We start from the raw sequence: 22,627 nt of genomic DNA, 5'->3' as shown, positions 1-22,627 counted from the left end.
ACTGCAGATGAATTGCTATTTAATCAATGCACATTTGGAATTTGTTATCAATTTTGAGTTTTGATGTGATCAAAGCGATCAGCTTTATTGGTTATTTCCTTAGGATTAATTTCTAGAAAAATATGACAATCCTGTCAAGTTGCTCAAAACAAAAGTACCACCACAAGAAAAAAAAAGTTGTAATTATGTGTGGTGATGAATGTTAACTGAACTTACTGTGGTGCTCATTTCACAATATAGACATTTCAAATCATTATGCTGTACACCTGAAACTAATACAATGTTATATTTCATCTCTTTTACCTTTTCATTTTCACAATATAGACATTTCAAATCATTATGCTGTACACCTGAAACTAATACAATGTTATATTTCATCTCTTTTACCTTTTCATTTTCTTGATGGCTCTTCTGGAGACAGAGTATATTTGACTTTGTGATGAGTCATACTCAAAAAAGCCATTTTATTTGTTGAATCTTTATCATTGTTCCTTTTCTTCAGGTTAAAAATCCAACTGCATAATCTAAAAGCTTCCTTAAAAACTATGGTTTTTCTTTTTTTTTTTGATATAGCCCTGTATTTAGATTCATTCTACAAATTTTATTGGTCCAATAATAAAGTACCACATCAGAAGGTAGAAAAGGAAAAGGCATATAAGATGCTTCCTGTGTTGGTGCTACATTATTCTCCTTTTTATCCTCCTTAAATAAATGCCAACAATAAATACTGTCTTCATTTATTCAACAAGTAACTGAATGCCTATTGTAACTTTCAAAGTTTATGAAACCCTTACACAATCATTTCATTTAATACCCTCCCAAAGATTTTATGAAGAATCAAGGCCAGTGTCAATTTTATTTTATTTTTTTTTACTTGTTTTTTTATTTTTTAAAATTTACATCCAAATTAGTTAGCATATAGTGCAACAATGATTTCAGGAGTAGATTCCTTAGTGCCCCTTACCCATTTAGCCCATCCCCCCTCCCACAACCCCTCCTGTAACCCTCCGTTCTCCATATTTATGAGTCTCTTCTGTTTTGTCCCCCTCCCTGTTTTTATCTTATTTTTGTTTCCCTTCCCTTATGTTTATCTGTTTTGTCTCTTAAAGTCCTCATATGAGTGAGGTCATATGATTTTTGTCTTTCTCTGACTAATTTCACTTAGCATAATACCCTCCAGTTCCATCCACGTAGTTGCAAATGGCAAGATTTCATTCTTTTTGATTGCCGAGTAATACTCCATTGTATATATGTACCACATCTTCTTTATCCATTCATCCATAGATGGACATTTGGGCTCTTTCCATACTTTGGCTATTGTTGACACTGCTGCTATAAACACGGGGGTGCATGTGTCCCTTCAAAACAGCACACCTGTATCCCGTGGATAAATGCCTAGTAATGCAATTGCTAGGTTGTAGGGTAGTTCTATTTTTAGTTTTTTGAGGAACCTCCATACTCTCTTCCAGAGTGGCTGCACCAGCTTGCATTCCCAAGGGCCAGTGTGTCAATTTTAAAAGGGGGCAAATAGTCCCCAAGAAGGTAAAAGCAATATACAGGGTTAATCATTCTCCTTCTGTCAGATACTTGGGGCCTCTCCCCTAGTTTTTCATTCTTACACATCAAGGCAGGCATATATTGAAATAAATGGAATTTTAAAAATGCTATCCCGGGGCGCCTGGGTGGCGCAGTCGGATAAGCGTCCAACTTCAGCCAGGTCACGATCTCGCGGTCCGTGAGTTCGAGCCCCGCGTCAGGCTCTGGGCTGATGGCTCAGAGCCTGGAGCCTGTTTCCGATTCTGTGTCTCCCTCTCTCTCTGCCCCTCCCCCATTCATGCTCTGTCTCTCTCTGTCCCAAAAATAAATAAACGTTGAAAAAAAAAATTAAAAAAAAAATAAATAAAAATGCTATCCCTAAATAAAACTGTAAGTTAATACTGAAGGAAGAATACTAGAGAGGGGAAGATACGTCTGTCTACTGTAATATATCTTTCCCAGACAGATAAATCTTAGTGACTAATTATTTTGCAGGCTGTTGGGTAGGCATAACCTTTATCTTTAGGCCAAGTGGTTTCACTGCTAAATGTCTGCTAAGAATACCCAAGCACAGATATATTAGTTTGCTGTGAATGTGTGAAATACTGTCCTACCCAAGTGGGAAAATGTCTCTTGGGCCAAATGAAGAAAGCTTCTAACAGGCTGAAAACATGGACATTTAATACTGAGTTCATGTTGAAATTATTAGTAATAATGAGTAAGAAACTCCTTTTTATACTGTAGAGGAGTAAGTTTCAATACGACTGAATGTCATATTCTCCTTACCTTATCTCAGGTGTAACAATCTCTGCTGCCAGACTATCTGAAGATTCTTGACTTCCCAAAGGCATTAACCCTACAAATACACAAACATGGATGCAAGGTTTAAGAGAGTATATCGATCTTTAGTTTCTATATGAAACACTACTTTGAGCATTAATTGTAAGATCTAAAATCTTTGTTTTAGTCAAGTAAAAGACTGTATCACAGTTGCCTTACGTTATTATCGTTTTAACAATTTAAAACAAATTTTATGTTTTATTTTTTATATTTGAGAGAGAGAGAGAGAGAGAGAGAGAGCACAAGCAGAGGAGGGGCAGAGAGATGGAGACAGACTCTGAAGCAGGCTCCAGGCTCTGAGCTGTCAGCACAGAACCCGACGCAGGGCCCGAACTCACAAGCAGTGAGATCATGACCTGAGCGGAAGTCAGACACCCAACCGACTGAGCCACCCAGGTGCCCCTCATTTTAACAATTTTTAAGTGTACAATTGAGTGGCAATAACTATATTCACTATGCTGTGGAATCATCAACACTATTTCCAAAACTCCTTACCCAAAAACACAAATTCTGTAACCATTAAGCAATAACTCCTCATTCCCTTCTCCCTTAGCTCCTCATAACCTTTATTCTACTTTCTGTCTCAATGAATTTGCCTATTCTACATACCTCATGGAATCATACCAATATCTAACCTTTTGTGCCTATATTACTTCACTTAGCATAATGTTTTGAAAACTCACATATGTAGAATTTATCAGAACTTCATTCCTTTTCATAGCCAAACACACACACACACACACACACACACACACACACACACACACATTTTCTTTATCCATTCCTCTATTGAGGAACATTTAGGTTGTTTCCATCTTTTGGCTACTGTGGATAATGCTGCTTTCAACACTGTTAAACCAGTATATGCTTGAGTCCTTGCTTTGAATTTTGCATATTTACGTAGGAATGGAATTGCTGGATCATGTGGTAATTTTATGTTTAACCATTTGAAGAACCACCAAACTCTTCTACCAGTGGCCTCCCATTTTACATTCCTAACAGCAATGCACAAGAGTTCCAATTTCTCCACATGCCCCCCAACACTTATTTTCCTTTCATTTTTTGGTAGTAGCCATCTAAATGGCTGTGAACTCCCATGGTTTTGATTTGCATTTCTCTAATGACTTTGATATTGAGCATCTTTTCATATGCTTTTTTGCCATCTTCTTTGGAGAAATATCTATTCAAGTCACCCATTTGTAAGCTTAGCTGTTTTTTATTGTTGAGTTGTATAAGTTCTTTATATATTCTGGATTTCAATCACTTATCAAATATATATATGATTTACAAATATTTTCTCCCCATTTTATGGGTTGCTTTTTACTCTGTCAATAGTGTTCTTCGAGGGGCGCCTGGGTGGCTCAGTTGGTTAAGTGTCCGACTTCGGCTCAGGTCGTGATCTCCCAGTCCGTGAGTTCGAGCCCCCCGTCGGGCTCTGTACTGACAGCTCAGAGCCTGGAGTCTGGAGCCTGTTTCAGATTCTGTGTCTCCCTCTCTCTGACCCTCCCCCGTTCATGCTCTGTCTCTCTCTGTCTCAAAAATAAATAAACGTTAAAAAAAAATTAAAAAAAAAAATAGTGTTCTTCGATGCACAGAAGTTTTAATTTTGATGAAGTCCAATTTGCTTCATTTGTTGACTTAGCTTTTGGTATCAATTCCAAGAAATCATTGCCAAATCCAAAGTCATGACAATTTTCCTCTGTTTTATAGGTTTAGCCCTTACATTAGGTCTTTTACCCATTTTGAGTCCATTTTTTAAAACATGAGTTTGGATGTAGATATCCAGTTTTTCCAGCACAGTATATTGAAAAGACTTTCCTTTCCCTCACTGAATGGTTTTGACACTGTTGTTGAAAATCAACTGACGACATAAGGAAGGGTTTATTTCTGGGCTTTCTGTTCTATTCTGCTGGCCTTATGAGACTGTCTTTATGCCTATACCACACTACTCCGATTGCTACCATTATATTAAGTTTTGAAATAATCAGGGTGAGTTCTCCAACTTTTTTCCTTTTTAAGACTATTTTGGCTATTCAGGATCCCTTGAGATTCTATATTAATTTTAGGATGGGTTTTTCATTTTTTTGTAAGAAGTGGCAACAGTAGTTTTCAGGGTGCAAGTCTTTGCTTCCTTGGTTAAATTTATTCCCATGTATTTTATTCTCTTTGATCCTGTAATATATAAAATTATTTTCTTAATTTCCTTTTTAGATTTTTCATTATTAGTGTTTGCATATATATTTTTGCTGCTAATGTAACTGAGCTGCATCCTACAACTTTGTTGAATTCATTTTACTAGTTCTAACGGGTGTTTTTTGTTTTTTGTGATCATGCCAACTCGAAAGATAGTTTTAGTTCTTTCCAATTTAGATTAAAAAATTTTTCTTTTGTCTAATTGGTCTGGTTAGAACTTGCTGGGCTATGTTCAATAGAAGTGCAGAAGTGGTGGTAGTTGGTAGTCTTGCTTCTGATCTTAGAGGAAAAGCTTTCAGTCTTTCATCATTGAGTTGATGTGAGCTGTGGATTTTTCACATATGGACTTCATGTTGTGGAAGTTCCCTTTCTAGCACTCTTCCTAATTTATTGAAGTTTTTTATGTTTTTCTTTCCTTTAATGATGGTGTTAGACTTTGTCAAATGCCTTTTCTGCATCAATTGAAATGATTATGTGATTTTTCTCCCTTCATTCTCTTAATGTGATATAGTACATTGATCTTTGTATGTCTACTCTTATGTGAATTTCATGTTTTTCAATTACAGTAGCTTTATAGTAAGTTTGAAATCAGAATGTGATTTCTCCAACCTTTTCCTTTCCAAGATTTTTTTTCTTGGTTATACTGGTTCCTTTGTATTTTCACATAAATTGAATGAGTGTGTCAATTTCTACAAAGGAAATCTGCTTAGAATTTGATTGGGATTGCACTGAATCTTTATTATTCAATAAAGTCAATATTAAGAGGACTGCAGTCTTAACTAGAGTGAATTTTCTGATACCTGAACATGGATTGTCTCTCCATTTATTTAGATCTTTAGCTTGGCAATGACTTAATAGTTTTCAGTGTACAGGTCTTCTGCTTGTATTTTTTTTTTTTAATTCAAATCCAAGTTAGTTAACATATAGTGTAATAATTATTTCAGAAACAGAATTTAGCGATTCATCACTTACATGTAACACCCAGTGCTCATCTCAGCAAGTGTCCTCCTTAATGCCCTTCACCCCTTTAGCCCTTCCCCGCACCCAAACCCTGGAGCAAATGCAGAGTTTGCTCTTTGCATTTAAGAGTCTCTTATGGTTTGCCTCTCTCTGTTTTTATATTATTTTTGCTTCCCTTCCCTATGTTCATCTGTTTTGTATCTTAAATGCCACGAGTGAAATCATATATTTGTGTTTCTCTGATTGACTTATTTTGCTTAGCATAATATACTCTAGTTCTATCCACATTGTTGCAAATGTTATGCTTCTTTATTAAACTTACTCCTAAGCATTTTATTCTTTATGCTACTATTGTAATTTCATTTCCAGATAATTTACTCATAGTACACAAAAATATAATTGGTATTTATATACTGATCTTATTATATATTGAGGCCTTGCTGAACTCATTTACTAGTTCTGTGATTTTTTTTTTTTACGTCCTCCTTTCTAATCTGAATGTGTTTTATTTCTTTTTCTTGCCTGACTGCAAGAACCTCTGATACGACAATGAAAAGAAGCAGCAAGAGTGAACATCCTTTATGCACCCCCATGTTTACCGAAGCATTATTTACAACAGCCAAATTATGGAAGCAGTCCAAGTGTCCATTGATAGATAAATGGATAAAGAAAATGTGATATTCAATATATATATATGTATATACATATACATACATATATATACATATATATATATATATATATATATATATATATATATATAAAATGCAGCCATAAAAAAGAATGAAACCATGCAATTTGTAACAACATAGAGGGAGATAGTATAATTCTAAGTGAAATAAGTCAGAGAAGGACAAATATCATATGATTTCATTCATATGTGAAATTTAAGAAACAAATGAACAAAAGGAAAAAAAAGAAGAAACAATACAAAAAACAAACTGCTAACTATGAAGAACAAACTGATGGTTGCCAGAAGGGAGGTGGGTGGGGGGATGGGTGAAATAGGTGAAGAGGATTAAGGAGTACACTTAGAATGAGCACTGAGTAATGTACAGTATTGTTGAATCACTATATTGTACACCTGAAACTAGTTTAACACTGTATGTTAACTATGCTGGAGTTTAATAAATAATAACACATAAAAAATAGTGATCATCCTTGCCTTGTTCCTGATCTTAAGGAAAACATTTAGTATTCACCATTAAGTATAAAGTTAGCTGTAGGTTTTTCATAGATGTCCCTTATTAGGTTGAGGAAATTTCTTTCTATTGAAGCTTGCTGAGAGTGTTTCTCACAAATGGTGTCACCATTTTTTTTAACTTAATGACATAACATACATATCTCTCCAGGTCAGGCATATAAGATATAGTTCTTTTTTTAAATGGCTCTACAGTTTACAGTTGAATGAGACTTTTAGGTTGTTTCTAAATTTCACTATTATAAACGACGATTTAATTCATTAGGGTAAATTTTTTGAGCAAATTTGCTAGGTCAACGACATATACATAAATAAGGTTAAAACATATAGGCTTATAGGTAGCAAAGAAACAAAAGCGTAAGTTTACATGAGATAGCCTCTCTTGATATGAGGGCTGAGAGTTAAGGAATTAAGGTTTAGGCTGATTCTTAAAATTTGGGAAAAACTTATACAGTAGATTAGAGATACATGAAAGGATTACCAAGCAGCAATGAGTATCCAATTATGTTCAGAAATAATTTTTGGTGAAGACAAGCAAGATATAGAATTTTCTCAAAAGCAAAAATCTACTACTGACTACTTCAAACTAAAAAGCCTCTCCATAGCAAAGGAAACTGAACAAAATGAAAAGACAATGCACTAAATGTAAGAAAATATTTGCAAACAATACATCTGGTAAGGGGTTAATATAAAAACATTTAAAGAGCTCATACAACTCAACTGCAAAAAAAACAATTAAGAAATGAGCAGAGGATCTGAATAGACATTTCTCTGAGGAAGACATCCAGATGGCCAACAGGTACATGAAAAGATGCTGAACATCACTCATCAGGAGGGAAATGCAAATCAAGACCACATGAGCTATCACCTCACACCAGTCAAAAGGACAAGAGATAACAAGCGTTGGTGAGAATGTGGAGAAAAGTGAACCCTTGTGCACTGTTGGTGGAATGTAAGTTGGTGCAGCCATTGTGGAAAACATAAATTAAAAATAAAACTACCATATGATCCAGCAATTCCTCTTCTGAGAATTTAATCACAGAAAATGAAAATACTAACTTGAAAAGATACCTGTGCCCTCATTATTTACAATAGTTAAGACATGGAAGCAGCTTAAGTTTCCATCAATTGATATATAAACGAATTGTGAGATTTTATATATATATATATACATACACACACACACACGTATATATGAACTCCATAAGAAGGAAATCTTGCCATTTGTGATATGATGCATCTTGAGAGCAATATGCTAAGTGAATAACTCAGACACAGACCAATATTGTGTGATTTCATTTATATGTGGAATCTAAAAACAAAACAAAACAAAATAAAAAATACAAAAAAACCAAGCCACAGATACAGAGAACAGATTGGTGATCGCCAGAGGTGACATATGAGGGGGTGGGCAAAATGGGTGAAGGGGTCAAAAGGTACAAACTTCCAGATATAAAAGAAATAAGTCACACAGATATAATGTATAGCGTGGTGACTATAGTTAATAACACCATATTGCATACTGAAAGTTGTTGAGAATAAGTTAAAAGTTCTCATCACAAGAAAACAAATTTTGTAACTGTGTATGTTGACGAATGTTAATTAGACTTTGTGTGGTGATCCTTTCACAATAAATACCAATATTGAATCATTAGGTTGTACACTTGAAACTAATACAATGTTATGTCAATTATACCTTAATTTAAAAAAGGAAAAAAAAAAGATAAAGATATATAACTGTCTTTAGCTGGCCCTGGTTAATTTGGAACAGAGAAAAAAAACTTTAGGCAATCTGAACTGGTGTTTGACAAGCTTTCACCATTAAGGAAAGATGGTGGTGATCAGAACACAGTTAAATGGCTGTGAGGTGGGCTGTGTAAGCTGGAAAATGAGGCCAGAAGAGAGCTGATCAACAGAAATAGAAACCACAGACGGGGGGGCGCCTGAGTGGCTCAGTCAGTTAAGCGTCCGACTTCGGCTCAGGTCGTGATCTCATGGTTCGTGAGTTCGAGCCCCGCATTGGGTTCTGGGCTGACAGCTCAGAGCCTGGAGCCCGCTTCAGATTCTGTGTCTCCCTCTGTCTGCTTGCACTCTGTCTCTCGCATTGTCTCAAAAATAAATAAACATTAAAAAAAAAATTTTTTTAGGAACAACAGAGAGGGGGTTAAAGGTGAAATGCGGTAGGCAGAAGGAATGAGGAGGAGAAAAAGGAGGCTGTAGTCAGAGGAGAGGAAGAATTCCAGTTTTGGGTAACTGAAAAGCCAAGGGCAGGTTACTGGAACAGGGGTGAACAAACTGTGAAGCTGTACAAGTCACCATTCAGGCTCCACATCTGCCAGCATGATGACAAAAGTGGAAGGGACTAACTTCGAGCTAAGTGCTGCTCCTTCCCTGTGAGAAGAGCAGAGTTCTACTTTGTACAGAAGTCCTGTAATGCATTGATATCCACCTCACATCTCAGGCGAAAAAAAAAAAAACACTGACTGACTTTTAAAAGAGGTCATAAGAAACTTTCCAGAATAAAATTTTCCAGGTTTATTAACACAGATGATTTAACAAATGTTTATGCTTTTGATCTAATAAAATTCAAATATTTACATATAATTAAAATACAAAATAAGCCAAGTAAATCTGGTCTTATTAACTATAGCCTATTTGCCACAAAATCTGGGTAACAGTTTATATCAACTTCATGCCTCTTCACCAGTTTTTCATTTTCATCCACTGGTGCAGGCATCTTAAAATGAATCAAAAATTTCTACTCATACTGTAAAAAATAAATGATCTTGCTTGAGCTACTGAAATGTTTTTACCTTGAGTTGTGAGCTGTCCTTCTTGCGCCTGTACACAACGAAGCTCTTCAATGGTTTCCTTCAGAGAATCCCTTTCTGTTCTTAACCTCTGGAGGGACATCAAAAATAAGGAAAGTTAGCTTTACGTTTTATGAATTTATTCATCAGTGGTCTTTGCCTTACCTAAGAGAGTGATGAACAGTAGGGAACGTGGACATGTTGCATGTTTTGATTTTCCATAGAAAGATCATAAAAGGACAAAATTACAACAAATTTAATATTTAACAATATTAAATATCTACTATTTGCAAGGCAATATGTTATACACAGTTAAACATAAGAAACAAAACTATTTACTCCAGTACATTATATAAAGTACATTATATAACATTCTTTTCATGAGACATAAAAAGATCAAAGAGCTAAAACTAAATATTCATCAACCATGACAAAGTAAAAATATTTTTAAAAGATTCAAGATATGATGAACAACAACAAAAAGAATTGTGTCCTCTCAATTATACAGAAAACAGAAAAGCTATTCAAATTTATAGAAAGTCATGAGCAGAACAATGTATGAGAAACAAAAGTGGTAGAAAACATAAAAGTATACAAAAGAAATTAGAGTGGAAGTAAAAACATTCTTTTAATCTTTTATTTTACATTTATTTCTGAAACACAAATGTAAATCTTCTATAATTTAAAAACAAATAGGATCTCTAATTTTTAAATTTATAAATAGAAGGAATTATTATAGTCCAAATATGAATTAAATGTCATTGTCTTAATTTTAGCAATGTTCAAAACCAAAGTGCCTAATACATATATACTCACATCTTTTTCTTTTTGAAGACTGTCAACTTTTTCTTTTAGCCGCTTATATTCAAAATCTAATTTATCTGCTTTCTTCGATTCTTCAGATAATCTATTTTGTAGTTCTACTACCTGATACAGAAAGGTACCATTAATTTTTAAAATTTGAAACATTGGAAATTATCACTATTTTCTTCCACAGATCTATGAAAACTACCCCCTCCAGCAACAAATATCAAAAAGAAAAAAAAAAGTGTACAATATAGCAGCCTAACCCAACAGAGAACAAGTAACAAAAATCTGCTCAGACATTATGGGTTCTAAAATCTGATTATCCAAAGTAGCAATGTACAAAATTACAAAGAATGTACAGTATAGACTTTCATTTCCTGTACTACACATAACAGAGGGGCCTGAAACTCAGCACAAAGCAAAAGAAATGCTAGGGAACAAAAAACCTGATTGCACAGCTGTGCTTACAAGAAAGTAAGAGAAAGCTTCAGGGCCTGAAATGAGTAGGAAGTCTGTATGGAAGCTACAGGTTCCAGGAAGCACCAACTGCTAATACCAGGAAACTAGAGCTTTGAATGTAAAGGAAGACCAGTTGTTTAACCATCTTGGGCTCTAAAAGGTACTGAGTCAGTAAACAGGTAGGTTATGAAAAAATCCATTAGCTGGAAAAAATCAGTAAGGAAGCTTGCCTGTCATAAAGTGAGTGCTCTGGGTTTAAACAAGTATAACTTGAAAGTTTGTAACTATGGCCTACTACATGTAGATTTGTGTTTCCATTTTTACCACAGGCTTTATCCAGCAAATCCTAACCCAGGCAATTAATTTAAAGTTGTCCTGGTTGGTAGTGCTGTGACAAATCTGGCATATACAAAACATTGTTTGGAAGAATACAACATCAACCAAAACGTCCTAGTATTCCTGAAGATAAAGAGGAGCCAAATGAAAGAGCAAAGGCCATAAAGAAGCCACCATGAACACCATTAACATTAACAACACTAACAACAAATTAGTAGAGTAAGACCTGAAAGGATTTCAGATTGGAATTATTAGTTATAAAATAGTAGGTTTAATACTTAAAGAAAATAAAGATGGAAATCTAAATTAAGAAAGGAAGATGATCAGGCAGGTTTGAAAGAACACTCAAAGAGAACTTTTGGAAAGAAAAATATTATTGAAAAACAAAGTGTATTAAGCTCCAGATCAGAAATAGGTGGAGAGAATTAGTGTATTACAGAATTTCACTGCAATATTTCTAGTTGTAGATTCCTTATTTATTTAGTTTGGAATTCACTGTAAATACTACCTCTGATGTCCTTCATTAGTTCTAAAACAATGTTCACGCATCCTTTTCCTCAAATAACATCTTTTTATATTTCTGGCTGTTCTCTTTTCTGGAACTCTAATTGGATCATCTGATTTTAATTTAACATCTTTTAATGTCACATATAGTTTCTTTGGGCTACATTTATTTTGGGTAGTTTCTCAGTCCACATTCAAGTTAACTAATTCTTTCAACTTTAGTGTATGTTGAAAATTGAGTAATAAAATGTTGGGAAGAAATATACCCAGGGGGCGCCTGGGTGGCTCAGGCGGTTGAGTGTCTGACTTCGGTTCAGGTCATGATCTCACAGTTTGTGAGTTCAAGCCCCACATTGGGCTCTGTGCTGGCAGCTCAGAGCCCAGAGCATACTTCAGATTCTGTGCCCCCCTCTCTCTCTGCCCTTCCCCTGCTCACGCTCTCTGTCTCTCAAAAAATAAACATTAAAAAATAAATTTTAAAAATAAAGAGAAATATACCCAGCAAAAAACTTGCCAGTATTCACGGTGCACAGAGCTGTTCTACTAAATCTTCTCCAACTCATTTTAAGCTAGTATAGTTTTGATGCCAAAATCAGATAAGGAAAGTATGAGATAGAAACCTTCAAGTGAATCATAGAGGCAAAATATTCTAAATAAAATGAACAAAGCAAATCTAATGATGTGAAACCAATAAATCTGCAGTGACTAAATGAGTTTTGATTCAGGAATGCAAGGATAGCTTAAGCAGAGACAATCCATTAATATAATTCATCAACATTAATAGAAAGGAAGAGCAGAATAGGAGTATCTCAATAGTGCAGGAAAAGGAGCTGATTAAGTTTAATATCCATTTAAAATAGACACCCTGAACAATATATGCTAATACACTGGCAAAACATTTAAAGCATTCTGTATAAAATCAACAAGAAATGGTTGCCTAATATGATTACTTCTATTCTGAGTTGTATTACAGGTCAAACATGCTGACTGAGGAGGAAAAAAATGGTATGGAATAGAAAAAGAGAAACAAAACTATTTTATTTGTATTTTATATGACTTCTGACAAGAGATACTGCAGACATTACTAGAAGTAATATGAGAATCTGGCATGGTTGTAAAATGACATAAACATCGATTTCAATTGCATAAATAAACAACAAACTAAAAATGGTATCCTTTCTTTTGCTAATTGCAGTTACAAAATCTGAACAAGGTACCTAAGAGTAAATGTAATATGTGCATGACATTTAGAAGAAAATTACAAAACTGAAAGACACTGAAGATCTAAATAAATGGAAAGATATACTGATCAAATAGGAACATTCATTGTCATAAAGATGTCAATTCTCCCCAAATTAACCAACAAGAGTCAATGCAATTATAATTCCCAAAAGTTTTGGGTATTTAGGTAAGGAAAAGTTCTAAGAGACAGTTTTGAAAAAGAACAAGGTGTATTATCAAATATTAAATTACTAAAAATTTATAAATAATAAGACAGTGGGGTATTGTGTCAGAATAGACATATAAACCAATGAAACAGAAGAGAGTACCCAGAAACAAACTCACATTTAAGATGGAAACTTTAGGTATGTGATAAGATGGACTTGCAGGTCATTGTGGAAGAAACGGACTACTAAATAAATGCTATTACGTTGACTGGTTGCCTACACAGACAATGAAGTATTCAAATGGATCCTTAATCTAGCATCCTACACAAAAATTAATTATGTGTGATTTAAAGAACTAATTGTGCACAAAACTAACTTTAAATCTTTGTTAAGAAAACAGAGGTTAGTCTTACATCTTTATGTAGGAAATTATTTAAGACAAAAGACAAAATATTTAAGACAATATCATAAAAAGATATTTAAAGTTAATCTCAAAAAAGGTAAAGAGAAAAGTCACAGAATGGTAGGAAATAAAAATAGCAAGTGTAATTGACAGAAGATTAATAGCAAGACCATATAAAGAACTTTCAGAAATCAGCAAGAAATAACACAATTTTAAAAATGAATAGAAGATTAAAAATGGGCAATTCACAAAAGAAACGTAATCAGTAAATATATTTGTAATTAGGGTAATGCAAAGTATAATCATGAGGCGACACGATTTCATATTCAACCAACTGGCAAAATTTCAAGTGTGACAATACTATGTGTTGGTGATGATGTGGAACAACAGGGATGCATACAAACTTCTGGTTAGTAATACAATCATTTTGAAGAGCAATTTAGCAGTATCTCATTAAATGAAGATACTCTAGGAAGAAATTCCTTATACCTGTAAAACTTTCACACATGCATAGAAGAGGACATATTCAATACTATTCATTGTGATATTTCTTGTAATTAAAAGAAATGTTGAAACATCCTATGTTGTCCTTCAATAGGAAAATGGATAAACTGTGGTTTCGTGACTCAACAGGATACTGTATAGCAGTACATATGAAACGAATAAAGCTATACCTTGTCAACATAAACAAATTTCACAAATATACTGAGCAAAGTAAATCACAGAAGAGTCTTTTTACTATATCATTTATATAGTTCTGAAACATGTCAAAAATGTTACACATTATATATATATATACACACACACACACACATATATATATATATATACACACACACATACATACATATACACATACGTGAGTAAATATATATGCACCAAAAGAATAAAGAGATGCACGGGAAAGAAAACTACAAAACAGCATAGTGGTTACTATAATGAAGAGGGGAAGAGTATGTTTTATTTTTTTAAGCATAGATACTTATATTATTCTTTTACTTTTGTGTATTTCTTAAGTATTACATAATAACTTAAAAATAAAAAACAATAAAAAGATTTGCTATAGAGACTAGTTGGTAACCTCTGGATAAGAACTAAGTTTTAATGTTAGCTATACTGGAATTAAAATTAAGAACTTAGTAAGAAAAAAAGAACGAAGTTTCCATAGGTAAAAAACAGAATACTGTGAAAACAAAAGTCAGTGGATTTTTGGTAAGCCACAGTATTATAATGGAAAGCTTGCTTGAAAACATCATTAAGAAACTTTGTTACTATTCTTTTTACCTGTCTCTTATATGTCTCAAGTTGACTTCGAGCTGCATTGGCTTTTCTTAACTCTTCCTCTAGACTGACAGTGTTCTGCATATACATAGTATTCTTTTCTTCTAAGAGTTTAACCTGACGCCTCAAATCACCAAGATCTTCTAGCTTCTTTTTATATGATTCCACTTGGCCTTCTAGTTTAGACACTTTATCAGAAGAATGTCTAGAATGAGATGGGAAATCAGAAATCAGAAACACATCCAGAGTTGTAAAGCTGTTTTAATAGTGCTAAACCAAGAGGGACTGCCAGAAAAGAACACATTCAAATGAAGTTATAAGACCAAAGGTGACTCTAGATTAATGTTTTGTTCAGGCTAAAAAATATGACCAAAATTACAGCAAAACTTGTAATGGAGAATGTCATATAATTTCAGGAAAGCAAGTGGTGGTGGTGGTGGTGGGGTGTGTGTAGGGGGGTAGCCAGCACAGTGACATGTAGCAAAGAAGCAAAATAAATTGTGCAGTGTCCAAATGATTTGGCAATTAGAATGACATTAGTGACCAAAGGAACAGCCATTTCCGTGCAGCAGTGGGGGTAGGAGAGGGCACATTTTAAGGAGTTAAGGAGAGAATGTAAATTTTACCTTGTGTAATCTAAATTTGTTCTGGAGGGAAGGAGAGAGGAGTAAGTCTTTTTTCTAAGATGAGAGACCTAAACATATAAATATATGCTAAAGTGGGAGATCCAAATGCAAAGAGAAATGATAACAGATGGAACACAGTCCTTGTGTAAGCAAGAAGTATTGAGACCCAGAGCACTGAAGAAGGAATCAGCACTGGACATGAGAAAGAATGACAAGTCTACATTCTAAAAGCAAAAATGAAAAGATAGGTGGGAATGCAGGACAGTTAGAGGTGCAGGAAGTACAGGGCATGGAGAGTCCCCACAGCTCATGGTTTTTCCTTGATGCAGTAGGAGACAATGTCATCTACTGAGACTAAAGCATTGAGAGGTGGGGGGGTGGGGTGGGGGGTGGGTGTCCAGGTGAAAAGAGTTATGGAAATAGGTGCTAGCTATGAGAGAAATGGGAGACAGAGCTATCTATCATGAGCAGCAGAATGGTGGACCACAGGTAAGAGCCCAAGGAAGAGTAAAGATCATGGCTTTGTAGTAGGACAAAACTGTATCACTATGTGATTTTCTCTATTCATTCTCAGTATTCAAAGAGCAAAAGTGTAAATGGCTGGAATGATCCGACAGAAGATAGATTATACAAGTGGAATGGTGGCAAATTGAGGTGGCAGAGAGTGAAGGCACTTAGTTCTCTCACTAAGTGAGTCGCGGTGCAGGTAAACTGGTCCAGCAAGGAAATGATGCCTCATGGGGTGTGACAGTATCCGAGAAAGAGGAAGACTGAGTAAGCAGAGGACTTGAAATTAAAGAAAAGGAGTCATAATAAGAAAAGCTCCAGAGCTACACAAGTATTTAGTGATGGTCGGAGACTAGTTTCTATTTAACAAACATTTATACAGCACTTACTTACTTGACAGATGCTGTTCCAACGATTTAGAAATAAAAACTTACTTAGTTCTGCATCTAAATCTGAGGTGGGAGGTGTATTATCTCCATTTTACAGATGAGAAAATGGTTACATGAGAGGTTAAATAAATGATAGCACTGGAATCTGAACCCAGTTAAATACCCTGCCATGCTCAGAGATCCTAGAGTTTATGACATGAGTGGCAGAGCTGTTCTGGGTGATGACAGGCCTGAGAGGTCACAAACATGGGAAAACTGTTTACCTAAGAACATCTATTTCATCTTTTAAAGACTGAGCATCATCTGCCAAAGTGGTTAGTTCATCATTCTGTTGCCGGAGTTCAGAGATTTCCTTTTCTAACTCTTCACAGCGTATACGATAATCATCTTTGGCTGCTTCTAGTCTGTAATCAAAATAGACCAAGAAAGTACTATTTATTGTCTAATAATTCTCCTTAGGACAGCAAAAGGAAATAAAAAACATGAGAATACACTCTTGAACCTGTCTCCTACTTCTGTGACCATAAGCTCTATCTTCAAGTTTTAACTATCCTGAAAATGGATTCCACTGGTCCAAGGCTTATGGAAACGTAACAACTGATTATCACTCCTCTGTTCAGAAAGTTAGACATCACGTAATATTTTTCCAAATACAGAACATAAAATTTATTTAACGTTTTATTTGTGACCATGAAATTAACAGATGTTCCTTGTTGAAAATTTATAATACAGAAAAGCAAGAAAAAAATATGTATTAATCTAAGTAGATAATACTGTTAATTAACATTTTTGAGTATATCCTCTAGTCTGGTTGCTATTCATAGGTCTTTTCCCCTCTCAATATGGATAATACCGTTCATACCTCTTATTTTATTTTGCTTTAACATAAATCTTTCCTTTTGATTTATAGGATTGTCTCTAATGTCACAAATATTTATTGTTGATTATTTATTTTTTTTATTTGAGAGAGAGAGAGAGAGAATGAGAGTGAGTGAGCATACGAGTGACAGAGAGGGGCAGAAGAGGGCAGTCTGACGTGGGGTTTGATCCCCTGAACACTGAGAATCAGGACCTGAGCTGAAATCCAAGAGTGGGATGCTCAACTGACTGAGCCACCAGGTGCCCCCAACTTTTAAAAATTTTTTTTGAGAGAAAGAGGGAGCCTGAGTGGGGAAGGAGTGGAGACAGGGAGAGAGAGAGAATCTTAAGCAGGCTCCATGCCCAGTGAGGAGCCTGACCAACCACGAGATCATGACCGGCACAGAAATCAGGAGTCGAACGCTTAACCAACTGAGCCACCTAGGCGCCCCCTCAGGTGTTCCTTTATTTACTTTCAATTTTATTTATAGAAGTATTTCAATTTAACAGAAATTCTTAATTTCTAGGTAATTCTATTGATGCATTTTCTACCTTATAGTTTTCACTTTTGGTGTATGATTATAAAGCTTTTTTCTTTTATATAAAACATAAAAATATTGCAAATATTTTAAAATATATTTAAATATAAATAAATTTAATAAATAAATTTTAATAATTTAATGAATAAATTTACTATAAATAAATACAAATTTAAATAAATTTAAATATACACATATATAATAAAATATTATAAAAATATTTTATATTTCTTGTTAGTATTTAACAGGGTTTCTTTTTTTTTTTTTGAATTTTTTTTTTAATGTTTATTCATTTTTGAGAGACAGAGAGAGACAGAGCATGAGCGGGGGAGGGGCAGAGAGAGAGACACACACAGAATCCGAAGCAGGCTCCAGGCTCTGAGCTGTCAGCACAAAGCCTGAAGTGGGGCTTGAACTCACAGACCGCAAGATCATGACCTGACCTGAAGTCAGACACTCAACCGACTGAGCCACCCAGGCGCCCCCAGGGTTTCATTTTTAAAACTAAAATTCTCAATTTCCCCTGGAATTAACTTTAGTACATGATGTAATGCAGGAATCAAACTTTTCCTGCCAAAATATTTACCTACTATCCCAAAACCATTTAACAAATAATTTAATCTTTACCTATTGATTAAAAAATGCCACCTTTGTCATATTAGAAATTTATGTATACACTTGGGTCAGTTTTCTGGATCTGCATTTGTTACTGGTTTGTCTACTTTGCTGCACCAATACCAAAATTAGTACAGGTGTGTAACATTTCAACAATGGACATGGCAAGCACTCCCTCATTATATTTTGAGTGTAAACGTTCTGGGAATCTCCTGCTCATCAATACTTCTGGCTGAACACAAAATGTGAATTGGAATCAAGTTCAAATTATATAATAATTTAAGAGAAAGTGGCATTCTTACAATGCGCCGTTAAAAACGTGTAAAAAAAAACAAAGTAAACAAACAGATGTTATCGTTCTCCATATACTGAAATACTTTTTATGTACGACTAAGAAGTTTTTGTTGTACAAGTCCCTCATATTCCTTTTAAATTTTATTATTCCTTGGGTACTTATAAACTTACAAAAGCAAGTTTTTCCTGATGATCCTACCTAGTTATTACTAGAACATCTTATGACCTATACAAATGTCTTATAGTTACTCTCTTCCCATTAAGTGTTTACCGGTTCTGAGAACTTTTGGTTGATTCACTTCACATTTTCTAGGTGGACCAACCTATTATCCATAAATAATGATCATTTACTTTTTGTCATTCCAAAATTTTATCTTATTTTTATTTCATTTTCTAGAAATAACTAAATTGTATCTGTGTGCCAGGCAATATTCTCAGTACTTTTCACATGTTAACTCATTTAATACAAAAATTCTAGAAAGTAGGTAATTATTAGACCATCTTACAGTGAATGAAATGGAGGCATGCCCAAAGTTACACAGCTACTAAGTGGCAAAGCCAGGATTTTTGGAATGTCTAGAAAAAAACTCAAATACTAGATTAATACAAATTATCATCTTGTTCTTTACTGAGAATTTCACACACCAACCTTATTTTGTACTATTCCTTCTCCTTTAACTTATGGATTGAAAGAGCTAAAATAAGAAATTTAATATTGTTAAATTGTTATTGTAATAGACTTAATAACAGGTTAACGATCCTGGGATAAAGTTTATTGTAATAAAGTACCAATTGAAGTTGCTGTTGTTTATTTAGGATTATTTAAAAAATACTCATATATCAGATATTAGTATTTTTTTTTTATTTTTTTTATTTTTGGGACAGAGAGAGACAGAGCATGAACGGGGGAGGGGCAGAGAGAGAGGGAGACACAGAATCGGAAACAGGCTCCAGGCTCTGAGCCATCAGCCCAGAGCCCGACGCGGGGCTCGAACTCACGGACCGCGAGATCGTGACCTGGCTGAAGTCGGATGCTTAACCGACTGCGCCACCCAGGCGCCCCAGATGTTAGTATTTTTTAAAATTATTTTTGTTGGGTTTGATGTAAGGGAAGGAAAAGTGGAAGTAAATTCTTATGCTCCAAATGTTATCATTGTCTAGAAAACTGGATTTAACCGCCCCACCAACTATTTACTTTTAAATATTTGAAATCTACAATTTGAAAGACTAGTTCATGAATACCTGCACACCCTTTGCTAGATTCATCTACTTGTTAACATTTTGCCTCATATGCTTTCTCTCACTTTATGGGTAAACACATACATAAAATACACACGTACATTTTTTTTTGAGAACTATCATAAAGGAAGCTGCAGAGGTCATGACCCTTCACCCCTAAATACTACAGCAGTAAGGATAGTCTTATTCATCATCGCAATACCATCATTATATCTAAGACAATTAATATTAATTTATCTAATATGTAGTCCATATTTATCCAACTGTAGTAAAAATGTTCTCTCTTTCCACTTTGATCCAGGATCCAAAGAAATATTTTCACATTATCTTTAGTTCTATTATCCCTTTTGTATTTCCTTCCTTTTGTTTTTTATAATATTGACTTTTTTGATGGGCGGCTGGGTGGCTCAGTCAGTTAAAGTGTCGGACTTCAGCTCAGATCATAATCTCGCAGTTTGTGGGTTTGAGCCCCAGGTCGGGCTCTGTGCTGACAGCTCAGAGCCTGGAACCTGTTTCAGATTCTGTGTCTCCCTCTCTCTCTCTCTGCCCCTCCCCCACTTGCAATCTGTCTCTCTCTTAAAAATAAACAAACATTTAAAAAATATAAAAAAATAAAGAGAAAAAATAAACTCCTATTTTATTGACTTTTTTGAGTAGTCTTACCCATCTTTAAGGATATTCCTTATTCTGATTATTTCTTCATGATTACATTCAGGTTAAATATCTGGCAAAAATACTATACAAGTGACACTGTGTACCCTGTGGGTGGTGCTACTTAGTTTGATGATTTAATTAAATGGTAACTGCCAGATCCCTCCATTAGAAAAATATATTGCCCCTTTTGTAATTAAAAATAATCCATGAGGGGCGCCTGGGTGGCTCAGTCGGTTCAGCGGCTGACTTCGGCTCAGGTCATGATCTCGCGGTCCATGAGTTCAAGCCCCGCGTCGGGCTCTGTGCTGACAGCTCAGAGCCTGGAGCCTGTTTCAGATTCTGTGTCTCCCTCTCTCTGACCCTCCCCCGTTCATGCTCTGTCTCTCTGTCTCAAAAATAAATAAACGTTAAAAAAAAAAATTAAAAAAAAAGATCCATGAGGGGCGCCTGGGTGGCTCAGTCAGTTAAGTATCTGACTTCAGCTCAGGTCATGATCTCACGGCTCATGAGTTCAAGCCCCCCATCAGGCTCTGTGCTGACCGCCTGGAGCCTGCTTTTGATTCTGTGTCTCCTTTACTCTCTCCCCTCCCCTACTCATGCTCTGTCTGTCTCTCTCTCTCTCTCTCTCTCTCAAAAATAAATAAAAACATTAAAAAAATTAAAAGCACAATACCACTATCACATATATTAAAATTAATAATTTCTTCAAAAAAAATCTATGAGAGTTAAAACTTTAAAGCTCGTATCAATGCTCAAAAAAGAAAAAATATGAAAGATACAAGGTTATAATACAGATAACCCAGAAGAATTATATTTGACTATAAGGAATAATAAATACTAAGAGGTATAAATATGTAGTGCTGATAAATACTTGAATTGTTTAAGCGCTTCAAAATAATAATTGCAATATGTACTACAACATGTATTCTGGAACAAATAAAAGACTTAGACACTATATCCTTCATAATGAATACACAGGACAATTCTAAATACCACTTCCCCAAACCATACTTGAAAAACTAGCCACAATTTAGGGGCACCTGGGTGGCTCAGTTGGTTAGGCATCCAACTCTTTCTTTCAGCTCAGGTCATGGTCTCACAGTTCAGGAGTTAGAGCCCTGCGTTGGGCTCCATGTACTGACAGTGCGGAGCCTGCATGGGATTCATTCTCATTCTCATTCTCATATTCTCTCTCTCTCTCTCTCTCTCTCTCTCTCTCTCTCTCTCTCCACCCCCCTTCCACCCCTCAACCCCCCTTCAAAACAAAACAAAACAGAAAAAAAACTAGCCATAATTTAGAAACAAAAGGGTACAGTCATACTTAGATTTTACTATCTACCAATTCTGTCTTAGAAGGTCAAGATTAAGATGAAGGGTTCTCAAACTTTTTGGTCTCAGGACCTCTTCACACTCTTTTTTTTTTTTTTTTTAATTTTTTTTTTTTCAACGTTTATTTATTTTTGGGACAGAGAGAGACAGAGCATGAACGGGGGAGGGGCAGAGAGAGAAGGAGACACAGAATCGGAAACAGGCTCCAGGCTCTGAGCCATCAGCCCAGAGCCTGACGCGGGGCTCGAACTCACGGACCGCGAGATCGTGACCTGGCTGAAGTCGGACGCTTAACCGACTGCGCCACCCAGGCGCCCCTCTTCACACTCTTAAAATTACTGACATTTCAAAGAACTTTTGTTTACGTAGGTTTTATCTATCGATATTTACTTATCATATTTAAAACTTAAAACAGAAACACCTAAATATATTGAAAAGGACAGTAATAAAACTATTATATCAATATAGACAACACATCATTTATGAAAAATAACTGTATATCTTAAAACACAAAAATAGGGAGAAGAGTGGTGATGTTTTACATTTTTGTGATTCAAATAATCCAGTCTCACAGGAGACAGCTGGGCTGTCACAGCTATTTCTATATTCACCTGTTGTGACACCTTTTTGGCTGAAATGTATGAAGGAAATCCACCCTTGCACAGACATGTAGGTAGAAAAGGGATGGGCTGGAAGCCTCTCTGAAAGGGTCTCTGCAAACCTGCAGGGGCCCACAGACCATATCTTGAATTGCTCATGTAGACCACAGGGGATGGACTATTTCTAAGGTTTCAGAAAAGACTTAAATATAGTTTTTTGTTTTTTCCTGTTAAAGCAAAATATATGTCTTACTGCTAAA

The 22,627-nt window shown here is 35.1% G+C and overlaps 1 protein-coding gene across 4 annotated transcripts in view; it reads right to left on the bottom strand.

Moving 5' to 3' along the window:
* Positions 1-22,627, bottom strand: part of HOOK3 (hook microtubule tethering protein 3) — a 131,751-nt gene that overhangs the window by 53,399 nt on the left and 55,725 nt on the right. For all 4 annotated transcript variants that reach the window (XM_047091532.1, XM_047091534.1, XM_047091531.1 and 1 more), the window contains 5 exons: positions 16,504-16,644; positions 14,722-14,923; positions 10,357-10,467; positions 9,544-9,631; positions 2,323-2,392 (listed from right to left, as the gene is read on the bottom strand). In XM_047091532.1, the coding sequence (XP_046947488.1) occupies positions 2,323-2,392; positions 9,544-9,631; positions 10,357-10,467; positions 14,722-14,923; positions 16,504-16,644 (612 nt within the window). The remainder of the gene's footprint in view (positions 1-2,322; positions 2,393-9,543; positions 9,632-10,356; positions 10,468-14,721; positions 14,924-16,503; positions 16,645-22,627) is intronic.

Source organism: Lynx rufus, unplaced genomic scaffold (assembly GCF_022079265.1).
Source record: "Lynx rufus isolate CCGP_SWC_20201006 ecotype Redwood Valley unplaced genomic scaffold, mLynRuf1.p SCAF_3, whole genome shotgun sequence".
Taxonomy (NCBI): Eukaryota; Metazoa; Chordata; class Mammalia; order Carnivora; family Felidae; genus Lynx; species Lynx rufus.
The sequence above is the reverse complement of the archived record's forward strand: the minus strand, read 5'-3'. Positions and strand labels throughout refer to the sequence as shown.